At 47.1% G+C, this 25,959-nt stretch overlaps 1 protein-coding gene across 1 annotated transcript in view; it reads right to left on the bottom strand.

Annotated features, from left to right (window-relative positions):
* LOC146202791 (protein lev-9-like) overlaps window positions 1–25,959 on the bottom strand; it is a 79,609-nt gene that overhangs the window by 31,827 nt on the left and 21,823 nt on the right. The window contains exon 2 of the mRNA XM_084588337.1: window positions 2,504–2,686. Within this exon, the coding sequence (XP_084444463.1) occupies window positions 2,504–2,686 (183 nt within the window). The remainder of the gene's footprint in view (window positions 1–2,503; window positions 2,687–25,959) is intronic.

The following is a 25,959-nucleotide window of genomic DNA, read 5'->3' as shown; positions in this document are numbered from 1 at the left end:
GATCGCGTATGAGGATAGAACGATTAACGTATGTGTTTTCCCTTTATAAGCGCCGAGTGATGGCATTAATGACATATATCTGTTTCTTGAGGCCGACTTGGTTCCCCGATGGCTGCTGCAGCACCGCCAGTTACAAACAGAGGTGCGAGATACGAGCGGTACGAGATACCTAAAAAAAAAAAAAAAAAACCGACAACCATCGTTTCAACACGAAAGAGAGAAGAGAGAAAAACACTTTCACGAGTTTTGCGAAAAAGCGCGCCGTCACTTTTTCATTCCAGTCTTTTTTTTTTTCTTGCCCCCTTTGTTGGAGCGCGACGTCGGCCAGAATGCGGCCGTAGGAGGAGAGAAACAACCGAGCGCGCGCGCGCAAACACGTGCTGAAAAGCAGCGCGGAGCAGACGACAGCATGCTTTTCTATGCGGCGGGGAGCAGACGACGCGGCCACACTGCGCGGAGGTTTTGACGGAGTCTCCATGGAGGGCGCTGACGCACAGAGCGGCGCAGCGCCCCCTGGCCCAGGTTTTCTCCCCTATGGCAGTATTTCGCAGCAGTCTTCATTGCTGAAGTCACCGGCACGAGCTGATGCAAAGCTCAAGAAGTAAGGCAAAAGCCCGGTCGCCGCGCGGTGCGAAAGCGGCAATTTTTAAACCCTTCTAACAAATTATTTGACATAGCACGCAGCCTTAATGTGACAATTCGAATGTTTGCTGACGATTGTATTATATGCAAAGAAATTATCACTTATGAAGATCAGCTTGCATTACAAGCTGCACTTACATCAATAGACGACTGGTGTCAGAACTGGCAAATGAAAATTAACAATGAAAAGTCTGTCTTCATGACCGTAACCGGAAATGAAAATCCACTTTCTTTTCCCTACAGTATACAGCACACACCAATAAAACAAGTGAGTGAATACAAGTACCTAGGAGTGATACTCTCATCAGACTTGAAATGGGAGAACCATGTTACATTTAAAACAGGCAAGGCTCTTCTGCTCTCCATTCATTAAAATGCGCAATCAGCTCTGCAGCACCATGCAGATACGAAAAGTCTGGCTTACACCACACTAATTCGCCCTATACTCGAATATAGCAGAATCACCTGGTTCCCATATACGAAACTATGCACACAAAAGTTTGAGAATGTCCAACGCAAATCAATAGGATTTGTATATAATAGATATAGACATGAAGAATCAGCAACCGAACTTTTGAATCACGTTGACATTCCAAATATAAGTGCTCGTGCCAAGTTCACGCGCCTTAAGTTTATATTTCTCCTTCTGAATGGTTACTTCAAAATGGACGCCAGTCGTTTCTTGCCCCCTTCGACTTCACGCAATACACGTAATAAACATTGTAAGCATTTAAATGAATATAGGTTCAACAATGATACGTTTAGGTATTCATTCTTTCCCCAAGCGGTTAGAGACTGGAATTCTCTTTTTTATGATATTGTCAAGTCTACTGCGCTTTCTTCATTCATCTATAAGTTGTGCAGTGTTGTTTATGATTCATAAGGACGGTTAATTTGAGTCTCGTCATTGATGTGAGTGTTGTTCAATATGTTAATTTTGTGTGTTTTATTTTAACATTCCGTTAATTGACCAGTTTTAAGTCACTGGTTTGAATTGTTCGATGTTTTTTTTTTGCCTTGTTTTGTTCCTGAAGGGCACCTACAATTTCTGTTCCATCTTTTTGCTTGTTTCTCTTGTATAATACAATCTCCCAAACCTGCGACAGCCTCAACCGAGGCTAGTAGTACGTTGTAAATAAATAAAATAAAATTTGCCCGCTTTTGAGGGCTTGTACGAGGCATGCACGCTCAGTGGCATTTACTCTGCACAATGCACACACTTTATGGCACGGTTCTGACACCGCGCTTTATGGCCACTCACCCCCCACCCCTCCTCCCCCAAATTCATGGACACTTTAAAACACGCGTGGCCTCCGCGATCGGCTCCGTCGCAGCGCCTGCGACGGAGCCGATCGGGGCGCCTGCGACGGAGCCGATCGCGGAGGCCACGAAACACGTCTCATCAATTGTATAGTGGCCACTAGGTGGCATTAGGCGCGGACGACACCAGGCAGAGGCTGCTTCTGTCATTGTGATTAGTGCTTCGAAATACTGCTCGATTTCTGTTGCTGCAAGCCATTTTTGCCCAAGTGAAGTTGGGGGATATGAGGTCCTCTACAGCTCTCCTCTAAACCCTTCTTCGGTCTGAACATCCGTTCCTTTTCCTTTTCTCTTGCGCGTATCTGTTACTAAAATACATCGCGCACCATAGATATATACCCACAGAAAGCGCAGGTTGATACCAGCATGTCATATAACTACAAATTTTATGATAACAGCACGTTATTTGACTAAATACCGAAAACACCATTGTTGCGGCAACTCAAACGAACAAACTGAGCTGCGTTTTTCAAACAGCCGCTGTTCGAACCTGAAGCAAGCCTCGCCTGCAGCTTGTGCATGTACGAGGCTGCCCGCCCACCTTTACAATGTGGAGATTCACCGCTCCACTGGCCGTCGCTGCCGTTGGTGCCGCAGGTGCGCTTGCTGTTGCCAACCAGCTTGAAACCGTGGTCGCACGAGAAGTCAGCCACCGAGCCAAACACCGTTCCAGAGAGGTGCACAGTGCCATTATCGATGCCTCTCAGGGCACCGCACTGCACGACTGCGGTCGAAAGCGTAGCTCAGTTGAGAAATAAACCAGTAGGGGTGAGACAGTTCTATATTTCAGGCGCGAAAAATTATATATAAATGTAAGCACGGCAAGCTTTACTCTACGTTAAACTAGCGTCATCTATTGGCTGCCAGCGAACGCCGCATAGCGTAATGTGGACATTTTAAACGTGTCATCTGGAGAAAACTAGATTAGAGAGCCAATTCTATGAATGGACTCCGCGCGACCATTTAAGTGCTCAAAGCCAGGCGTATTCTGCGACCCGCCTTTCACTCTAAACCTCGGCATCGCCAAACCTCATAAAATTGGACAATGCTACCCTACTTTGAACAAGAAAGTAGCACCTCTGACACTGCATGTACACGTGCTCTCATACCTCCGTGTTCGGTAAGCCTCCCCCGCGGTCTAACCCGTGCAAAGGAAGTGGCGTTTCGGAGTATTAGAGTTGGGGTGGCCCTATCACTGCCTTGTCGTGGCGGAGGGGCTTGCGAAACTCGATGAAATCGTGAGCTCTGCTGTGTAGGGCCACCCAAGATAGACAGGTCACGGCAGAAAGTTCTGACAAAATGTGATTCACTGCAGAAGGTAATGGCAACCGACTCCAGTATTTCCTGCCAAGAAAACCCTTTGACCAGTCACAATAGCAGTAATGATATGGCGCCGGAAGATGAGCCCCCCAGGTTGGAAGGCGTCCCACATGTTACTGGGGATGAACAAAGGGCGATTCCTAGTAGCTCCAGGACGAATGAAGCGGATGGGCTAAATCCAAAAGGACGCTCAGTTGTGGATGTGTCGGGAAGCGACCGGAAAGTCCGATGTTGCAAGGAGATATATCACTTAGCAACATGAAATGTAAGATCTATGATGCAAGGTAAACTGGATGTCATCAAGCGAGAAATGGACAGATTGAACATTGATATCTTGGATATCAGCGAGCTCAAGTGGACCGGAATAGGAGAATTTAATTCCGGCGACCATTGTGTCTTTTATTGTGGCCACGAATCCAGGAGATGGAAGGGGGTCGCTCCATAATAAACAGAAGAATAGGCAAAGCAGTGCTAGGGTACAACCCCCAAAACGACCGAATGATTTCACTTCGGATCTAAAGTCACCCTTTCAACATAACAGTTATCCAAGTCTATGCACCAACCACTACTACTGAAAAGTTGCTACTAAGGTAGTTCCAGAGCAAACGAAATGCAAGAAAGCAAACTGGTTATCTGAAGAGGCTTTGTAAATAGCTGAGGAAAGGAGGATGGCAAAAGTTATGGGGGAAAGAGAAAGATAGAAAGTTCTCAATGCAGATTTTCAGAAAATAGCAAGAAGAGATAAGAATGCCTTCCTGGACATACAGCGCCAAGCACTTGAGGAAAACAGCCAACTGAGGAACACAAGAGCTCTGTATACGACAATCAAAGATACCAAAGGAAGCTCCTGTGCAAAGTTGGGCGTGATAAAGGAAAAACGAGGCAGGCACCTCACTGAAGCCTCAGAGATAAAGAAGAGGTGGCAGGAATACACAGAACTGTACAAGAAGGACCCGGATGTGCAAACCCAACTTAAGACTGCTGTGATTACAGATCTCGTGCCGGGCATCCTGAAGAGTGAAGTTGAATGGGCCTTAGCCAGCCTTGCTAAGAACAAAGCTTGCGAAATTGATGGCATTCTAGCTGAGTGGCTTCAAAACCTCAACTATGACGACGCTGTTAACTTTCTGCATACATTATGTCAGAAAATTTGGACAACCCTGCAGTGGCCACAAAATTGGAGGAGGTTAGTTTGTATCCCCATTCCGAAGAAAGGCAGTGCCAAAGATTGTTCCAACTACCGCACAATTGCGCTTATTTCGCATGCTAGCAAGGTGATGTTGAAAATCCTCCAACGTAGGCTGCAGCAGTATGCGGATCGGGAGCTTCCAGACGTGCAAGCTGGGTTTCGCAAGGGCAGAGGAACTAGATACCAGGTTGTCAACTTTCGCTGGATCATGGAAAAAGCAAGAGAGTTCCAGAAACCCATCTACTTCTGCTTTATTGGTTATGCGAAAGCGTTTGACTGCGTAGATCACAGCAGATCGTGGCAAGCTCTCCAAGAGTTGGGAGTTCCAATTTACCTTATCTGTCTCCTCAGAAACCTGTATGAAGGGCAAGAGGCTACATTCAGAACTGGGCATGGTCTTACTGATTGGTTTCCGATTGAGAAAGGAGTGAGACAAGGCTGCATACTGCCGCCCTGCCTATTTAACCGATATGCTGAGTGCATCGTGAGGAAGGCCGGTCTGGACGAGTCTTCAGCTGGAGTGAAGATTGCTGGGAAACGTTTCAACAACCTAAGATATACGGATGATACCACTTTAATTGCAGAAAGTGAAGTGGAACTCAAGAGACTTCTGATGCGCATACAAGAAGAGAGTGAGAACTTTGGGATTAAACTGAACATTAAAAAGACAAAGATCATGGCGTCTTGCCCCATCAAGTCCTGGAGCATCAAGGGACAAGAAGTGGAAGCTGTGACATATTTTCTCTTCTTGGGCTCCAAGATTACCCCGGAAGGAGACTGCAGCCATGAAATTAGGAGACGCCTGCTTCTGGGAAAGAGAGCCATGGCTAGCCTTGACCGCCTAGTAAAGAGCAGAGACATTACACTGCCAACCATCATCATCATCATCATCATCATCATCAGCCTGACTATACCCACTGCAGGGCGAAGGCCTCTCCCATATTTCTCCACTTAACCCGGTTCTGTGCTAGCGGCATCCACTTGACCCCTGCGAACTTCTTAACCTCATTCGCCCACCTAACTTTCTGCCGCCCGCTGCTACGCTTTCCTTCACTTGGAATCCAGTTTGTTACCCTAAGCGACCATCGGTTATCCTCTCTTCGCATTACATATCCTGCCCATGCCCATTTCTTCTTCTGAATTTCCACTAGAATGTCGGTAACCTCAGTTATTTCTCTGACCCACTCTGCACGCTTCCTATCTCTTAATGTTACCCCTACTATATCAGTACTGCTGCTCTAATTTGAGCTAAGTCTCAGCGGGTTACGACTAAAACACCCAACTAAAGCGAAGCAATCAGAGGGAAGTGCGAACTCCGTTTGCACAGGCCTAGAGAAATAAATTCATATTTTTCAGTGAGTTCAGTGAATAGATTTTCACATGACAGTAGTAAGTGTACTCTCCTGAGTATGCAGTAGAGAAGTTTTCACTCTTACGAAGGCATTAATTTAGGATTTCCTCAAAGTGTATACTTCTGGTGAAACAGGAGACAATTATATCGTTAGAATACGTATTTTAGCGTATATTTAAATAAAACGTCAAATATAACCCAGAAGTACGACGGAATTTCATTACAGTGATTTTATAGAATGCCAATACATTGTTACGGTGTGCAGCCAAGGTGTCGGAAGACGACCGGGATGCTTTGGACGCTGTGTCGAAGGACGACGACGCTGAAGCTGTTGTGCTGGTGTGTTCCGAAGGTGTTCCTGACTTTGAGTGAGACTCCTGGCGCTCGCGAATTCCCGTAACAGTTTGATAGAGGTGCTAGGTACAACTATCCTGGGGCCCACAGCCTGGAGCTCCGAAGTGACCGCCAATTCGATTCTTTAATTACGCCACTCGACGCCTCCCCATCCACAGTGGCAACAATACCGCCGCCCGTTGTCATGGCACAGCCTCGGAAACCAAACACAATGTCGACGACTGGCTCTCAGTGTATGAGCGTGTAAGCAAGCACAATGCTGGGACGCTACTGTCATGCTTGCCAAAATGATTTTCTACATCTCAGGAACGACGCACGTCAGGTTCGAGACACATGAGGAAGATAAAACATCCTGGGATATTTTTAAGCAGAAGCTGAAAGATTTATTTTGAAAGCCAATTGGACGCAAGTTCATTAAAAAAAAAAAAAATCTTGCTTCTCTAGCACAGTCGACCACCGAGTCGTACGTATCGTACTCAGGATGTCCTAGCGCAGTGCCGTAAAGTAAACAGCGCCATGTCAGTGACCGACATGGTGGGCTATATCCTGAAGAGGATCGCGGATGCGCATTTAATCTTCTGCTGTGCAAAGACTGCACCATCGTTGACACTACTGTATGGTTCGCCGAGAGTTTGAACAAGCCAAACACCGTCGAATTACTCCCCGTTTTGACCGACTTCCCAACACGGCTGCTACGTCTTCAAGCGAGAACGTACCTACACTGCACCCTGCTTCGCACCCAGCAAATGTGATCCGGATATTCCGCAGGGAACTACAGGCTATGAACCCCATTGCCTTCACTCCTGAGCCCATTGAAGGCATTACTGCCCTCATTAAATCAGTCGTTCGCCAGGACACTGTGAACGCGGGCCTGAACTCCGGCAGACCTTGTGAACAACCCTGTTCACACGCCACACCAATAGTTGCTGCTGCTACTCCCACTCAGCCCTTCTCTATGCGCTGCCGCTTCTGCAATCCTTACGAATGGCACACCTCGTACGATCAGCCCATCTGCTTCCCCAGCTCATGCGTCGGCCACACTTCGCGCCATTGCCGCAGCCGCTGGTTTTCGCATCCTCAACTTCTCTCTTATTATGATCGACGCAATGACACGGACCCCGCCTGCCATCGCAACGTGATGACCCTCCCGTCACTTTAATGCTCCAGCCTCGCGCAGGTATAACCGCTCACCATCCCTTCGCCCCCCCCCCCCCCCCCCCCATCCCAATCGACGCAACCTCGCCGCCCGCCCTCTCCCCATCATTCTGGTTCCCCTCCGAAAAACTGATCAGCAGCGCCCGGAGGTGACGCTACATTGACAACTCAACCCGAAAATCATCTCCTGACCATAGCTGGTGGACGCAACCTTCTCGAAATATATGTGTACGATGTACCTGTAGCCGCTTTAATTGATAATAGCGCCCAAGTCTGTCTTTAGTCCGTACTCTCGTCGACTTCTGAAAAAGGTTTTGACTCCCGCCGCATCCTCTGCCGTTCGTGTCGCCAGTGGCAGTGCAGCTCTGCTTCGTTGGAATGTACAATTGCTCTTGTTAATATTGTCCTCACCATGTAATTCTCTAAATAGGTTTTTTTGACCGCTGATGCTGCACTTATCGATTGCTCCATTGGCCTTATACGCTTCAACCTCCCGTTCTGCTACGACAACGTCTCTCAGAAGCCCCGTCTCCACTCTGCTGCATTTGTTCGCCTGCCACCCGAAGCTGCCATCTATGTTCCCATGTCTCCGTTTCCCTGTGTTCTTGATGGCACCTACATTATTTTCCCTATTACTGATGTTCTTCAGCGTACTGTCGTTGTTCCTAACACCATCGTCACCGTCACTGGCAACCAAACCTATATACCTCCTGATTCTGAACTTCAGCCTCCAAGTCTTGCCCCTCAAGGCATCACACTCGCGCATCTGTTTCCCCTCACCGAATGCACACTTTCTGCTGTCCCACCTGAGCTCCAACCTGATCATTGTGCACCCTCGCTCTCGGCCGCTTCCTATTTTACTTCTGCAATGATCTCTACAGATTTTCCACCAGACCTCGCCCACGCCCTCTCCCAACTCTTGGATTTCCACAAGAGTTATATCTTCAACTTCTGTGACTGTCCTCTCGGCCAAACTTCCGTTGTGACACACCGCATTAACACCGGCAATACTAACCCGATCTACCGCCGGCCATACCGTGTATCTTTCTGAGCGCTGAATCATACAAATTCAAGTCCACAAGATGCTGGTGGACAATATCATCGAGCCCTCCAGCAGTCAATGGGCATCACCTGTCGTATTAGTGACAAAGACAAGAGTTGTAGATTCTGTGTTGATTACCGCCACCTGAATGCGATCACCAAGACGTTTACCCTCTACCCCGAATAGACGACGCACGGGACTGCCTGCATGGAGACAGAATTTTCTCATCAATTGATCTCAGTTGAAGGTACTAACAAATAACGGCAGACAAACGTGATTGCGAGAAAACAGCCTTTGTTACCCCTGACGGCCTGTATCAATTCGAAGATATGCCTTTTCGTCTCTGTAATGCTCCCGCGACCTTCGAGCGTATGATGAATCCTCTATGCGTGGCTTCAAATGGACAGCGTGCTTATGCTACCTCGATGACGTTGTAGTATTCTCCCCAACATTCGAAACCCATTTCGCTCGTCTTTCCATGATCCTTTCCGTCACCCGCAATGATTGAAATAAAACTTCAGCTTCGGCCAACGCCAGATAAAGATCACTGGCCACTTGGTATAAGCCACAGAAGTTAAGCCTGGCCCTGGTAAAGTTTGTACCTTCCGTATTTCCCAACTCCGCGGTGAACAACTGATGCGAGCAGTTTCCTCAAGTTATGTTCTTATTTCCGATGGTTCATCCAGACTTCGGTGACGTTGCCCGTTCGCTCACCGCTCTCCTCAAGAAAAACGCACCTTTCTCTTGGGGCCCTGATGAAGCTCGCGCCTTTCAAGCTCTGATTTTAGCCCTCACAGCTCTACCGGTCTTGGACCATTTTAACCCTTGCGACCTACTTCGAATTTACGCCAGTGGCCATGGAATTGGCGCTATTCTCGCCCAGTACCAGCATGGTGTCTCCCGTGCAATTTCCTATGCCAGTCGCCTATCTCCATCCGAGCACAGCTATTTAATTACTGAAAAGATATGCCTCGCACTTGTTTGGGCGCTGACTAAATTCTGCCGTTATTTGTTTGGGAGACCCTTCTACGCAGTGCAAAACACCAGGCCTTGTGCTGGTTGTCGTCACTGAAGGACCTTACCGGGCGCTTATAAGTAGCTGCGCCTTGCGCTTACAGGAATACACATTTAATATTGTCGGCAAATCAGGCCGATTGCATCAAGATGCTTACTTTGCCCGTCATCTCGTCGATCCTCCTGAATTATTTGATTGTACTGCTGACGACTACGAGTTTTCCACCACGAACTTTCCTACGATCCATTATCGATCAGCTGCGCACCGACGTCTCCGATCCTTCCGTCAGCATGCTCGTGCTGCGTCACGATACCTTGTTACGACGCAACGCGCGTCTAGATGTTGCGGACCTTTTGCTCGTCATCCCTACTCCTCTCAGCTCTACTGTTTTAGCCCAACTTCCTGAGCCTCTACAGCAGGGCACCTGGGAGTGTCAAGCACTTATGATAGCTTGCAGCGGCGGCTTTTCTGACCTGGCCTTTATCATTCTGATCGTCGCTACGTTACAGCTTGTGACCTGTGTCACCGTCGGAAGAAACCGCAGCTTCAGTCTAGTGGCCACCTTCAATCCATCGAAGTTCCTCCTGACCCATTTTCCCACGTCGGTCTTGACATCCTTGAGCCTTTCCCGACATTGACTTCCGGGAACAGATGGATTGCGGTAGGCACTGATCACACCACGCGGTACGCTATCACGCGAGCTATACCGACCAGCTGGGGCTCCGACGTCACTGATTTTCTTCTTCACAATGTCGTCCTGCTTCATAGTGCTCCCCATCAACTGCTTACGGATCGAGGCCCCTGCTTCATTTCTAAGCTTGTTCACGACTTGTTGTGCTCATGCTCTACCCGCTACAATTTCACGACGGCCTATCACCCCCAGACGAATGGCCTTACTGGGCGCCTTAACCGGATGCTTACGGACATGCTGTCCATGTACGTTTCTGACCACCATCGTGAGTGGGACGTCATTTTGCCTTTCGTCACATTTGCGTACAATTCGTCCCGTCAAGATACTACCGGCTACTCATCCCTTTATCTTTTCTTTGGCCTCGACCCTCTGCTTCCTTTCGACAGTTTGTCGCCTGCTGAAGCCCATGCCAGCAGTTATGCTTTCGATGTCATAGCACGCGCCAACGCCGCCCGAAATATTGCTCGGGATCGCCTCAGGGCTTCCGAAACGGTCCAAAAAAATCGTTACGATCATCATCATCGAGATGTTCGCTATTCACCTTGCTCCCTCATTCTTCTCTGACTCCCGGCCCGCCATGTGGGCCTGTGCGAGAAATTCGTGCCTCGTTACGTGGGTCCCTACCGCGTATTGTAGCAACTGAGTGACGTGACCTACAAGATCACGCCCCTGTCTCTCATGCCAGACTCCACTGCATCCCCAACACAAATTGTCGACATCGCCCGTCTTAAGCCGTACTGTTCCCGCTCCTCGGTTTAGCAAGCACAGGGACCGTGTTTGTCCCGCGGGGGGGTAGTGTTATGGTGTGTATCCAAGATGTCGGAAGACGACATGGATGTTTTGGGCGCTGGGTGAAAGGACGACAGCACTGAAGCTGCTGTGTTTGTGTGCACTGGTTTTCTGAATGTGTTCCTGACTGTGAAGTGAGACTCCTTCCGCTCGGGAACGCCCCGTGACAATGTCCGTAGAGCTGCAAGTACAGCATTTTAGACGAAAAGAAGCAAGCCCCCGTGTTCCCCAGCTAAACGTGGTTCGCATCCCATCATTGTGGAAGTATTCTTATCTTTATTGCGCAACTAACAACTTACACTGCTAGCAACAAAAAATCGACGTCATACATTACTGGGAAGTTGCTGTTCTCGCTCTTTCTGTGCTTGTTCCGATGTTTCAACTAGTGCGAAACTATAAGTTTGGTAATTCGACGTTCTGGTCCGCTTCCCATCCAAAGCACGGAGAAGAATTTTACTTTGCCTCGGGAGTGCACTAACGATGTGACATCAAGCGCATTTTCTTTTATACGTACATTCTAAATCACGTGCATAAAAGAACATCGATGCGAAGCCCGTCGATGAACAGTTAGTAATTTCAGAAGCTTGCTGCACCTGGACGGAGAAAGCCGAATGATCGTTGTCTGTCCACAGGCGGAATTCGCGTTTGATTGCGGCGGCCTCATCAGCCGCAAATATGTACCGTGCACGACTGGACACAAAACCCAAAGTAAGCCGAGGGCCTGTCGCGCACCGGCATCACATAGTCTGTATGCTTTCGTGTGCTATGAAAACCGAAAACACTAACTGTAACATGGTCAGAGTGTGCTCAATAGTCAGGCAGCTACTCGCTTACTCAGCCTCTCTGGTATGCTCTGACGAAGCTCGACCACACAGGCAATTACAAGTTACAAGGAATTTATTTGCAAGATTGCGCACACTTCATCCTACACAGAGGGCGGCCTCTGCTCGACACTCGAGTTCAAGTGCCCACTCCGACTCCTGTCTCCCTCCGAGAACCCTCTTCGCCAGGTCCTTAGCTGCTTTGCGTATCAACTTCTCGGAGATCCGAATGGTTCCTGGGAACCAGCAGCCGTTGCAGGCATACGCCGCCGCTCCCATACGCGGACAGCGGCCACCTCGGTTGACAGGAGCAGTGCGCCAGTCCCCACCGCCGCTTCGCTCTCCCAGTTTCGGGAGCATTTGTCAGCATTTGGCGAGACGCATGGCATACACACAAACACACAAAAGGCGGACCGTTTGTTCTGCCGGCACTCAGCGTAAAACACCGCGCACACGACATCAATGTTCTCTTTAATTCCCATTGCACAGAATGCAAAACTCTCAGTTCTGTAATAATAATAATAATAATAATAAGTTTCACAGAAATGGAAAGGCGCAGCATCTGTCATACTTGTTCTGTGGACACATGAAGCGCACCGTAAGGGAAGAGAGGAAGGTGGAAGTGAAAGTGGAAAAAGAGAAAGAGGAGCCGTAGTGGAGGGCTACGGAGTAATTTTGACCACCTGGGGATCTTTAAAGTGCGCTTACATCAGTTCTGTAAGTTATATTGAGTTTGCTGCCTCCGTAAAATTTCAGCCCCTTTTTTGGTAAAAATATTGGTTCAAGTGGGGAGGAGTGTGTTTGCCATGGCACTATCATAGACACTGGAGAAGATAAAGGCTGAGGCAGTAGAATAAAGCATAAAAATACGAAACTTTACATGCGGTAAGAGTCAAAACACTGTAATCGCTATGCAGACAGCAAAAAAAAAAAAAGAAAAAAAAAAGAAGAAGATAGGCAGGTTTAATCACGGTGAAACTAATTGTAAAGCGAAAGCTAGCCTCGCAGCCTCTTATGCTCTGGTGTTTCAGCAGCTTGCCCTTTTCTGCCTCTCGTATGTCGTTTAACTACATACCTAGGGTGCGTAGACCCAATACAGGACCGCGCTTAAGTCTGCTGTGCGAGACTGAAAAATAATAGCGCTAATAAGTGACAAACACAAGAGAAAACGACGCAGGACGAGCGCTAAGTACCAGCGCTCGTCCTGCGTCGTTCTCTTATCGCTATTATTTTTCATTCTCGAACAGTATGCACCATCTAGCCCAAATTGGCGTATCTTCTAAACTCAAGCCTGCTTAAGAGACGGAATGGCGAAAGCCGCTATACATGACTGGTTTCATAAATTGCATCGTCATTGTCGTCACTACAATCACCATTATCACTAACTTCATCGTCACTGTCGTCGCCGTCGCTACTATCATTCTTACTGCAAGCAAGGGAAATTACGATCCGTTTCCCACGAGCCCGGCGGGGAATAGATTACCACATTGGAAGTATCATTGTGAACAGGAAATAAACAAAAACAAAGAAACATGGCGTGGAGTAGTGGTTAGCACGCTCGGCTGGAGATCGGGGGGGACAGGGGTTCATTTCCCGATGGAGACAGACTTTTTTTCTTACAGCCACGCTTTATCTTCTGTCTCCATGAAGGTCAATTGATAGCCTACACTGGCCTTGGCCCGAGGTGTCGTAGCAAAGCTTTCGCTTCAAGAATGGCTTAACACTAAGCAAAAATAGAACACAGGCTTAGCTGTGCTGCTACATGCACATAAGTGGGAAAATTCCGACAGCATTGTGAAATCTACACAGCAGAAATTCGAAAGCCTAAGCGCTGTGGTGCACACGTGCATCACGTTTGCTGTCATTATCATTGCTAAATAAATGCACCGTCATTATCATCGCTACTGTCATCAATGTCATTATCACTAATTGCAGCGTCATTGTCATCGCTACTATCATCCTCACTGCAGACAGGAAGAATTCTGATGTGTGGTTCACGATCCAGGGCGTGGCCCAGTTATAGTTCCAGGGCTCGGCTGAGGATCCGAGGGATGGAGACCGGATTTTTATTTTTCTGATGATGTTAGTTTGCGTTTTGGGTGATGACGTCATTTGATTGACAGCTATAGTGTGACAGAACGAACGCCGACATGTATGAGCCATTAAAGACTTTCGCCTTAAAATTTCCAACTTGTTGGAACTGCGTCGTTCGAGCCGCCGAACCGCCGCGACAGCCCAAAACAGGCTTCTTCATCGCCGCGGCAGAAATCGCGAGCGTTTTCGCTTGCACGTGAAACAGCCTTAAGTCCTGTTTGCGAGAGGCGCTGTTATGGTAAAGTGACCGTTTTTTCCTCATTAGAGGTGGCGTAAATCACGCTGATTAGTGGCCTTTCATGCCGTGATTGCCTTCCATTCTCAACTATGCCATTTAATGACATGGCAGCCGCAGCGGCAAGTTTATGACAGAATGAGAAAAACTGAATAAATTTGGAGATAAGGTCCGTGCCAGCACTACGACTAAAAAAAAAATATGAAAAAGACCTCCCACTTGATTCAAACTCATGATATCTACACCACAAAGACTCAATGATGATCGTTCAAGAGTGAATGACAGCTTAGTCTATAGCTTCGGAGCTACCCGCAAAAATGCATCGACGCACACCGCAGTTTACTAGCGAAATCTGTCAATAAAGGCAAGCCCTGTATTGCATTTTGGAGGCTTTTTTTTTTAAGGCTATAAAAGCCACATTTCAATGAAACAAGAGTGCTTGTATTAATAATACGTTAATATACAACTATAGACCAATATTAGTTTGTCTTTAATTACGGCCAGGTTGCGGCTATGGCAAATAATGGGCACATGCCAACTTGCTCAAATTTAGGCTTTAATTTAAAAATTAGTTTTCTTTAACAGGATCAGAGCAGACTCTGAGCGCATTCACGCCTTCCAGAAAGCAATGGTGGCGGAGGATTGGTGCACCCTGCGTCTTTCTTCGTGCAGTCGCGGACAGAATATATCCCCTTCAGACGCGAATTAAGCGTCCAATATTTTCTCTAATATAGACTCAAATTGAATGACATCAATAAGAACATGTTTACTAAGCCAACAAAACATGTCTGTGCTGTGTACATTTGTACACATGGTGCCTCAAGGCCGCAGAAGTTCTTGATGACCGCCTACACAAGGAAAAACTAGTTTCAGTCAGTGTTGTTGCTAGAGAAATATTTATTCATGCATTTTCATTGCTTCTCCGCTTTGATGCCTCGAGGGCTGCTAATTTTTGGAGTGAAATACGTAGTAGCAGGTCTTTGTAGCCCATAGGCAGAGTAACTCCGCATTTGCAACAGCACACTCGAGGCATTGAAACGCAATCAGTGCATCGGCACATTTGTGGGAAGTTTCCGTTCAAGTGAAGGCGTCAGTGGTTGTCACCAAGAGACCCAGTGCAACCGACAAATATTTAATTCCTTCTGGGCTTTGGGTATTTTTTACGATTTGCTTAGTGAGGATCCTTCCTGTAAAGAGCATCATCGGTCTGTCAATACTGCTTTCTACACGAGGTTCCAAATCTACTTCTGACAGCATCATTACTGGTGCCACTTTTTAAATTTTGATCTTGAGTGGATTATGCGTAACATCAACACCAGAGATGTGTTGGACTGCTCGAAGCACAAAAAAAATTTTGGGCGTCATTGAATCAGCAAACCATGGTATTCATTTGTCTTGTCAATACATTCGTATCCTCGGAAATTTCAAAACTACCATAATTATCATAATACCAATGAATACTTTGATTTCCTCCGATATGGTATTTAGCTCGATTCCATCTCTCTGCAACGTGCAAATATTGGTGAAACGTACTATGCCATAAAATTTTTTCTAAGAAGTACTTTATAAAGGAGTAGAGCAGCTCAAGAGTAGATGATCCTCTGCTAAGGATGTAGCTGCACGCAGAGTTTACCTCATGAGAGTATCTTCCCAATCTACTTAGCCAGGGTTTTATTTCATTTGGTTCGCGGGAACTGCTGAACATTCTTTTCATCACTTCTATTGAAGCTGTGGACTTCTTGGAAAAAATTTTCATTTAAAGCACCCTAGAATGAAATGAAATATTGAAGAAGTAAAGGAGAGCAAAAGTTTAAAATTGCTTCTGTGTAATGAAGAGTACTAGCAACCATTATTTTGCAAGATTCTTCGAAATTATTGCTTGAGAAGTCCGCATCTGAGATGTTCCCGTCGGCTATTCTAGCCAAAAAAAGCTTGAGCCTATGTAGTCGATGCCTTCTGGTGGCTTACTGAGTGCTCTCGAATAACTAGAATGTACAATATATAAGTTGTGCACTGCCACTGAGAAACTAAATAAACAAAATAGCGACAATATATGAGAAGGCAGCCTTGAGGCGCTATGTGTGCAATTTTACACATGCATTATTCACTGCAGGAACAAAGAACCATCTTTAACAAAAACCTCAAAACATTCCCGCTTGCGAAAAGCCATAACCTTGATGTTAAGCTGATATGAACACAATTTTTATCCCGACATTTTACACCCCAAAAAAGAAAAAGAATTGCCATGCGCACATGTGGAGGGCCATAACAGGTGGAGGCATCTATCGTGACTGTTTGCGCTTCTTCTGAAAAGCAAATGGACTAGATGGCGCTAGTCGTCTATTCAGAAAGTATTTCTGAATGGTCACGTTGCTTCTCAGGCCATTGGAAACACGTGCGGGAGCACAGAGTGGCGTCAAATTTTACTCTGCCTATGTTCCAAAAAGATCTGCTACTACATATTTAACACCAAAAATTAGCAGCCCTCCAGGCAGCAAAGCAGAGAAGCAATGAAAATGCATGAATAAATATTTCTCTAACATTAACCCTGACTGAAACTAGTTGTTCCTTGTGTGGGTGGTCATCAACAACATTTGCAGCCTGAAGGCACCACGTGTACAAATGTGCACAGCACAGAAATTTTTTGTTGGCTCACTAAGCATGTTCTTATTGATCTCATTCAATTTGAGACACTATTTGAAGAAATCAAAATTTTCCTCCCGTTTTTCATATTTCGCGCCTGAAAGGGATATTCTTCCACGGCTGTACGTAATTGGAATTTCTGGACAAGAAATATTTAAGGAAACGTCACACTTGCGTGGGCAGTCGTACTGGCCAATATCCCAGTCTACTGACCCGTCTTTTTTCTGGAAGCAAGTTGCATTCCAGGTAGCAATCTGTCTTGGAGTGTATCCAGGTCCACAACGGTACCTGTACAACGTAGGGGCGTGCTTGTACTAAGGGTGAGAAAAGTATACAGCTGGCTTGGCACGCTATGAAGGTGCTTTCCCACACAATATAAAGGTTTAGGTGCGTTTGCTCGACTTGTATTTTCGAGCTACTCAAGAGTGGAATGAAAACATGGGCTTCTGCTATGATTCGTCTCAGACAAAGGCCGATGGGAGACGTATCTAACCTCACGTAGAACTGTGCCAGACTTCACCAGAATTTAGTTCAACAACAGATCATTGAAGCACGCAAAGATAACGCTGTCATATGCTACGCTACATATACACAACGCAGCCCAGACGAGTCCAGTCAATGGTTAGAGTTTGTACTGCTATTTAAACACTTTGTCCCAGTTGTATCTGCATACATATTGGGAAAAGTCTTGGGAACACTGCCTCGCTGTTCGCGCGCTGTAAGAACGTTGATCGTGGGCAAAAACTTTCTCCAAGAAACAAAAAGGGGGGGGGGGGGAGGGGGGTGCAATTTCAGAGCAAAAACGCTAATCCGGAAGTTCAGAGCCTAGCAAAAGCGTTTAACGTTTATCCGCTACGTGTAGGTATTCGCAAAGGAGTGAGGCAGAAACTGCGCTTTTGTTTCTCCGAAATCACATCAACTAAAGACGTTTAGTTTCGTTTACGGGGTTTAGCGTCCAAAACCTACTCAGGCTATGAGAGACTCCATATTGGAGGGCTCCGGAAATTTCGACCACCTGGGGTTATAACGCCCACTGACATCGCGCAGTACACAGGCGCATTGAAAACTGTGCAAATTGCAAATTGCTGTACAGGACAAGATAGGCACAGCACCTTCAACAACACATGACTTCAACTTCTCGCTGGACATTGGAGCAGCTCCATATCGAAAGTGAAGAAGGTGAGTCTAAAAGAAAGAAAGAGGTACTGTAGTGGAAGGCTTCGTAATAACTTCTACCATCTAGGGTTCTTTTACGCGCACTAACATCGCTGTGCCACTTTCTTAATGCTAAACCGCCAAACAAAATCATGCCAACAATTTGTTCGCACATCGGTTCAAGCGAAGTTACACCGCAGCTATAGTGTGTGCGTGCATGCGGTGTGTGTGCGTGCGTGCGTGCGTGCGTGCATGCGGTGTGCGTGTGCGTGTGCGTGTGCGTGTGCGTGTGTGTGTGTGTGTGTGTGTGTGTGTGTGTGTGTGTGTGTGTGTGTGTGTGTGTGTGTGTGTGTGTGTGTGTGTGTGTGTGTGTGTGTGTGTGTGTGTGTGTGTGTGTGTGTGTGTGTGTGTGTGTGTGTGTGTGTGTGTGTGTGTGTGTGTGTGTGTGTGTGTGTGTGTGTGTGTGTGTCATGGATCAGGAGTGGTCATGGATCTAATGAACTGCTTGTTAACCGGCCTGCCCGGCCGTTTAATACAGACCACGTACTAAAATTACGCACTTTCGAATCATTTCCAGTCCACAGTACATTATTACAAATGAAGTTTGTTTACGTGTTATTTTTCGCTTCCATTCCGCTAAAAATGATCTGAATTTCCGCAAACAGAATTTAGCCTTTTCATCAACGTATATAAGATTATATTCCCCGGCGTAAAAATTGGCTCAGATGCTATTTGGGATAAAGGCCTCTCCGCGGCGAACGCCCCACCGGCGACAACTTTCTCAACTGAGTGTCTGAAGGACCGCCTAGTTACATAGATGTGACTTTACCGAGAAAAGGAGTGAAATAGTTAGGGCCCCTGAATCTGTATAACGGTACTTTTCATTTGCAGCTAAGAAGTGGTGCACAACAGAAGTGACGAGTAGAAGTATATCGAAAGTATCAGGAATGAGCGCATACAACGGCGTAACCTTAAGGGAAGAAAAAAACACGATAACGCAAGCACTGCGTTTTTTCACATTGAACTTTCAGGGTAACGGCAAAAAGCGATAAAAGCGACAGTGCGTCATTGCTTCACGGCGCTCGTTTCTGCTGCAAATATGAAGCCTTCTGCCAACTAAAAGCATAAAGGTGATGCTTGGAAGCAAGTAGATTGCACAGCATGTCATTACGGATCCAGTGCTAAACTTCTAAACAAGAAGAGGAGAATATGAGGCTTTGCACAATGCAAATTACTTTACATAATAATAATAATAATAATAATAATAATAATAATAATAATAATAATAATAATAATAATAATAATAATAATAATAATAATAATAATAATAGTTGGTTCACAGGAAAGGAAAGCGCAGTGTCTGACACTTTTTCTGTGGACACTTGACCCGCGCCGTAGAGGAAGGGAGGAAGGTGGAGTGAAAATAGAAAGAAAGAGGGACAGTTCTGGAGGGCTAGGGAGTAGTTTCGACCCCCTGAGGATCTTTAACGTGCCGTGACATCGTAAAGTACACGGACGCCTCTTCCTTTCGCCTCCATCGAAGCGCAGCCGCCGGCGGTCGGGATCGAACCCGGGAACTCCGGTACAGTCTAGTCGGGCGTCTTACCGCTGTACCACCGCGTGGGTTATTCGTGAGAGCAGAGTGCCCATTATCTTCCAGGTATGCTCACTAGTGTCCACGTCATATGTTTAAACTGCTTGTCACAAAGTGAAGTGTGCGAGGACAGCAGATATTAAAGCGTGGCCAACAGGGTGCCTTGTCTGCCACCACAGAGAACTGTTATCGTGTCAAAAGGCTCGTGTATCAAACGAGGCAACGCCAGGCCTTGCACATTTGTCTTTACAAGGACGCTGCGTGACTATTCAAAATACTGACCATGGCACCTTTCTACTTGAACGTTTAATTTATCAGACTGGTGATACATCGCTGATAATGTTACGTTGTCTTAAGTGATCGGCTCACGAGCCCAGCAGCCTTTTCTTTTTTTAAAACCTATAGAGCTAGGACTCGCGTTGCCTCGTGTGCTTGAACTCCACGTGGATTAAATTGTGCAGAATGATAAATTCTGGTCTTACATTCACTAAGCCGCTACTACGACTCCTCGGCTTAAGCGTTCAGCTGCTGATCGACGCAACATTGAATTTCGATGGAGGCGAAATGCAGAAACGCCCGTGTGCTGTGCGAGTCAGTGCACGCTAAAGTGATCCCAAGCACATGCACCACGACGGATCACAGAGCCCACGTACAGCTTAGAGAAGGTACAATGCACATAGAATAGAGTTTATTTTAGTGCAGCCTTCAGTCAAATAAACTGCTGTTTCATTTCATGGGCGAGATTTGCAATACTTATTGTTTAGGTGACAAAAGCGACATAAGGTGCACTTTTTGGTATCCGTTGTTAAAGGAACCAAACTCGAATATTTATTTCTTTTCGGCTGATTGTATCATTATGGGCATGGCATGAAAGAGCAATGAACAAGGGCTGAGTGGGATCCTTAGTTCACAAGCCGACCCAACGTTTCGACTAGAGGACTCGCCTTCGTTTGGACCAAAACGAAGGCAAGTCCTCTTGTCGGACTTGCCTTCGTTCGGACTTGCTCCCCTCATCTCTTGTTCAGTGCTCTTTCATACTGTGTATCCATCTTCCCCTCATTCTAGACTGAATCTGGACATGAGATTCACTTTCGAACCTTGAAGAATATTATGAAATAATCCTTGCCAGCAGTAAATGTTTGCTCTATGACCCTGAAAAGTCAAGTTTGTTTTCTTTCGCAAAAGTATATCAGTGTGCAAAATCAACTATTGATAAGCTTATTGTAGAACTTCATTTTGTTTTAAGGGGTCTATCTCGTCCTTGGAGAATCACAAAGAAGTGAAATGAAGAACATATAGCCACGTGAGTGTGGAGCCTACAGGAAACTCTTGCTGGAACTCTTCTGCTTGCTGCACTCGGTAGTGGACGTATAGGCTTGGAGGCTCTGTACATTCTGCGCGGAAGAAACAAGAGTTCCCACACACACAGGGGCAGACCCTGGCCGAAAAAAAAAAGTTTCTTCGAGGTTCTCTTTATTTCAAACTGCTGTTTTCCATCACGTATAAACTTATTTGGAGTGCACTCTGTTATTACCGGGCTTCCAGTGAGGTTCGCGCGACTCCTGTCGCGGTCGACAAGTGGAGCCGAGCGGGTGCCGGCGAGCGCCTGATCTTTGACAAGCCCCGCATGGCATCAGCACTCTGAAAAGAAGCCTCGGCGACGGACAAGCCGGAACATACCTTAAACAGGCTGGCGCCTGCGCCCGGCAACAGCGTCTCCTCCTCCCCCCTTTGCTCCGCGGCAGATTTGAAGCGGGGGACCTGCGCGCTCGCTATTGGACCTCTTCGTCCTCCGCCAACTGCTGCCTCCGGAATGGACAATTCAAGTGGTAACGGTTTCCTGGCCTGCTACTGGGAAGAGAGACCATCGAGAGCATCCGTCGACGAGTGCAGTACGTGCTGCTCGCCTGGGGAGGGGGGGGGGGGGGGGGGGGACGTGCTGGACCCTCTCTGTATGTTACTGTGTGAACAAGGTGCGTGTGGTCAGTAGTTTTCGGTCCCCGTGCCGAGGATGTTCTGTTTTGTGCCCTGACTAAACAATGTATAATGCCGCATTTTTTCACCTCATCTCTTATATCCGGAGCCTTGTTACCTCTACCCGAATCGCGACAGCTGCTTAGCAGTGCTGAGATGGTCTGCTTGGTGTTCTCACTCTGGTTTGGTGAGTGTATCGCCTTCTTTCCTTGCTTAACAAAAGGTTTTGTTCCTGCGGGTAAGGAAAGTTGGTTCTAGAAGTTTGTTCGAATTTGAACCTTGATTTGCTCCAACGTACTCCTCAGAGTCTTGTGGTTACAAATAGGGCAGTCGTGGACTGGTGAAGGCTGCGAATCATCGACCTAATCTTGATATGTGAGGAATTATGGCTTGATTGTGTGCAAGTTGGAAAAAAAAAAAAACAGCAGATTGTTAAAGCTACCAAAAGCGATGGCTTTGAAGATGAGGATATTCTAGAATGCGGGTAAGACACAAAGCGGAAAAAGGAGGCGGAAATGGAGAAACAAAAGGGAGAAAGTAATGGAATTAGAAAGCAAGCGATTGGAAGTGAGGCGGGCGAAAGCACGGGCAGAATTGGCGAAAGCAAACAGAGCCACTGTTGCGAACCCTAAGATATCCAAGCCGCCTAAAATCAAAGACCTACTGTCAGCTTTCACAATGGGTGAGAGTACCGGGCTCTTTCTGGATAATTTTGAGCGCATTTGTGGGAAAAACGAAATTCTTCGTTCCACCTAGCCCCAACACCTCTTAACAGTTTTACCTTGTCAGGTGGCCGACGTGCTTGCTCGGCTTACTAAAGAGGCGGGCGATTGCGAGAAAGTAAAGGCAACATAAATTGCTTCTGGAGAACCGACTCTGGGCCGACTTCTTCCGTCGGCAGTTTAGGAAAGCAGTAGTACGGTATTCTGTGTCTTTTCCGGAGTTTGCTTGCAATCTAAAAGAGCATTTCATCGAATTACTCAGGGTCGCCAAGGTCTATGATGACCGGGGCAGAGTCGTCGGCGAAATCTATCTAGAACAGTTTTAAAAGAATCTGAATGAGAAAATGTGGCTGTGGGTGCAAGACAGGTCTGAAAGGAAAAGTTTGGAACGCGCCGCTGAGCTCACAGAAGAGTTTCAGGTCAGGTGCGACGCAGGAAAAGAGAGCTTGCTGGCAGTTTTTAGGCACCACAGTGATTTCATAAAGCGGCCATCGCGAAATGAGAAAAGAGTACCCGTCATGCATGCAGAGAAAGGAAAAATCGAGGACCGCGAAAACAGCGCAGCCGTAAGAAGCAATGCTGACGGAGAGTGAAGACCAAAGTCTTTGAGAAGAGGAAACCAGCAGTGTGCTTCTGTTGTAACGAACCCGCGGGCACATCACGAGCGGATGTCGAAGGGACAAGACAGTTTCTTTGCTCCTTCGACGCAGAAAACATGAGTCTGCTGCAGCCGTGCATGCGCAAAATGACCGTAAATTGGAAGCAGTGCATTGTTCTCTGCAACTGTGCCGCCACGGTGGATGTGGTGCGCACTGCACTTGTTTCACCGCAGGATTTCACCGGCGAGTGCATGTGGATCACACAAGGTATATAGAAAGACAGCGTTTGTCTGCATGTCGCGTGTAGGTGTACTGCGCGTATACTGCATACAGAGGCGGCTGTGTCAGTGGCCTTGTCAGAGCATTTGCACTACCTCTTTTCAGTAGAGAAGAGGGGACTCAGCTACGGGGACCACTCCGTACACGCACATACGTCTGAAGCCTGCAAAATCGCAGACCAAGTGAAGCACTCAGTTGAAGCTGAAGAGCATGCTCCCTGCGAAGAAATGCTCACGTAGACATCGCGACAACTGCTTTCGAGAATGAGACGACGCCTGCTCCACTGATTGAATCCAGTGAGGAATTTGAAACCTGTTTATGGCCTTCCAAATCGGACAACTTCGCGAGCTGACGGGGGTAGACGAGGATGCGATAGCGGCTGAACTGGTGAGCGATGGCACTCTCCGAGTTCTGAGGCGTTCTTCCAGTGAAGGAATGGCGAGAAACAATGCTGCCTAAAGGAGCGGGAGAAATCTATCAGCCAGCGAACGGAGCCACACCGCGTCGTGGTGAGATAAAAGCACACAGCGGCAGGCCGCGACTTCGGACGGGGTTCCTAAATGGTAGAGGGGACGCATATCATCTGTGCTTCACCGTTCAAGCTTTTTTGCTATATTGCGGAATAGTGCAGGAGGGGGCTACATTGTAATTCTAGATTAAGGCTTGACGTTTGGTTGCTTGGCACGGCTCAGGAGGTGGCGGCACTCTTGCCATGTAGGAGTGGAGATATTGTGCAGAACTCATCACTAATACCCTACCTAAGGCCTTTGGCCTACAGACATCTCACTTCTGGTCAGAACCGGGAACCGGAGACTAACTGATCTGATACGGCCTCTTCAGATGACACTGAGGAGGTTTGACCTCTTTCGAGACCTCTTCGGGCGGCGGACGAGCTGTTATGATCGGGCTTCCAGCGAGGTTCGTGCTGCTCCTGCAGCGGTCGACGACTGGAGCCGAGCAAATGCCTGCGACCGCCTGACGCCCCTTGACAAGCCCCAGTGCTGCACCGCATGTCATCGGTGCACTGAGGGAAAGCTTCAACGTCGGACAAGTTTGAACATGCTCTAAACAGACTGGCGCTTGCAGCCGGCGATAGCACCCCCTCCTTTTCCCCTCGCGTCGCTGCAGATTCGAAGCGGGGGACCTGCGCGCTCGCTGTTGCACCTCTTGGGCCACCGCCAACTGCTGCCTCCGGATTGGACATTTCAAGTGGTGGCGGTTTCCTGGCCTATATAAGCCGCAGCACTGCCGCTGGGAAGAAAGACCGCCGGAGACTCCGTCGAGTGCAGTGCTGCTCGCTTAGAAAGCACGCGGCAGAATCTCCCTAGCCGTCGCTGTGTGAATACAGATGCGTGTAACCAGTAGTTCTGGGCCCCCGTGCCGATGTTGTTCTATTTTGTACCATGACTGTAAATAATGCATAAAGTCACCTTTCGTGCACCTCTTCTCGTGACCCGAAGCCTTGATACCCAGACCTTAACCGGGACAACCCATATTGCAGGAAACGAGCTTACCTTTTGAACAGTGTGCGCTCTTACTTGCGTTGCTTGATTTTGTTGTGATTGCTTTCATTACTCTTTCTTGTTTGTATCATGCACTCACAGTATTTACGTCACGGTCCCTCTTGTAGGAAACTGAATGAGGAAATTCTCTCGTTCAAATACACCATGGAAGCCCTCTTATCTCACCTGAGTGTCCACCCTGAAAACGTATCGCATAATTTTACCTATTTTCAATCTTCCTATTGATCTTTTACACTTTACTCTGCTAAACTCAGAGCAACGTGTCTCTGAGGCTCTACCAGCAGCAGTAACGCAGGGTCTTTGGCATTCTTCTACTGATCCCAAGGTCGCGATTTGGATCCTGGCCGCATCAGCCGCATTTTTGTATTGGCAAAATAGAGAAGAAAAAACTGCGCCCTGCGATGTCAACAAATGTTGAATAACACCAGGTGGTGTTAATTGATTCGGATCCCTTAACTATGACATCTCATAGCACATGTGCTGCTTCGATACAGTAAACCCAATAGTTAACTGTTAATAATTTTGTTTCTTATGCACAATCGAAGTTACAAAATTAGTTTCTAGCTCAGGCTAACGCTACTGCCAGTGAGCCCGAGTGATAACGTAGTATAGATCTACTTCTTTGAGACAGCTGAAGATTTGGGTGCCTGGAGATTTTCCCCTCCTCATCGCCAATAATACTGTTGTGGCGTCATTCCAGGCCTATCGTAAGGCTATTCATCCCTTTTCATCACTTCTAATTATGTAAGGCGCTCAAGATCCGACTTAAAATGAAGCGCGATCACACCTTTAGCATCGTATTGTCACGTGGTGGTGGCAAGGCCGATGACAACAAATGGAGAATCCGGGAGTGCGCTAAAGAAACTTTATTGGGCTGATTTCCACCCGCAAAAGAACTAAACAATTCGGCTGCGGCGATAACAGCAAACCTGCTCGCTAGTCGCCGAACAAAGAATATCTGTCGCGCCCGTCAACGCTCAATTAAAGGCGGCGGAGAAACATCTAGATAAAGCCGCAAACGGTGACTAGCATAACCTGGAACATTGTGGAACCACACGCGAGTGGCTGGAATCTTCCAGATACACCTCGACGCATCACAAACAAAATGATAAAGCCTCGTCTCATGACAACGAGCATGAAGAAACAAAGAATAGAGTCGATCCGCGCGCTAGAATCACAGTGATAAGACCGCATGCCGGGGCTTTTGAAAAGCGATTAAAGACTTGAATGATTCGCGGCAGTATTTTCATTCATCGAATTTCTTTATATTTTTGTTTAATTTATTCAAAAAATGAAGTTGCAGTATCTGTCTCACTTTTCGGTGGACCTCTACAGTAGACCTATAATTTCGTCTATAGGAAAGTAAAGGCGCAGTATCTGCCGCTGTTCTCGGTGAACACCTGACCGGCGCCATAAAGGAAGGTACACCGCCTCAACTGCAGGCCTTCATTT

This window comes from Amblyomma maculatum, chromosome 1 (genome assembly GCF_055883805.1).
Source record: "Amblyomma maculatum isolate TAMU_Amacu chromosome 1, ASM5588380v1, whole genome shotgun sequence".
Lineage (NCBI taxonomy): Eukaryota > Metazoa > Arthropoda > Arachnida > Ixodida > Ixodidae > Amblyomma > Amblyomma maculatum.
Note: the sequence above shows the minus strand (reverse complement) of the source record. Positions and strands in the feature narration are given on the sequence as shown.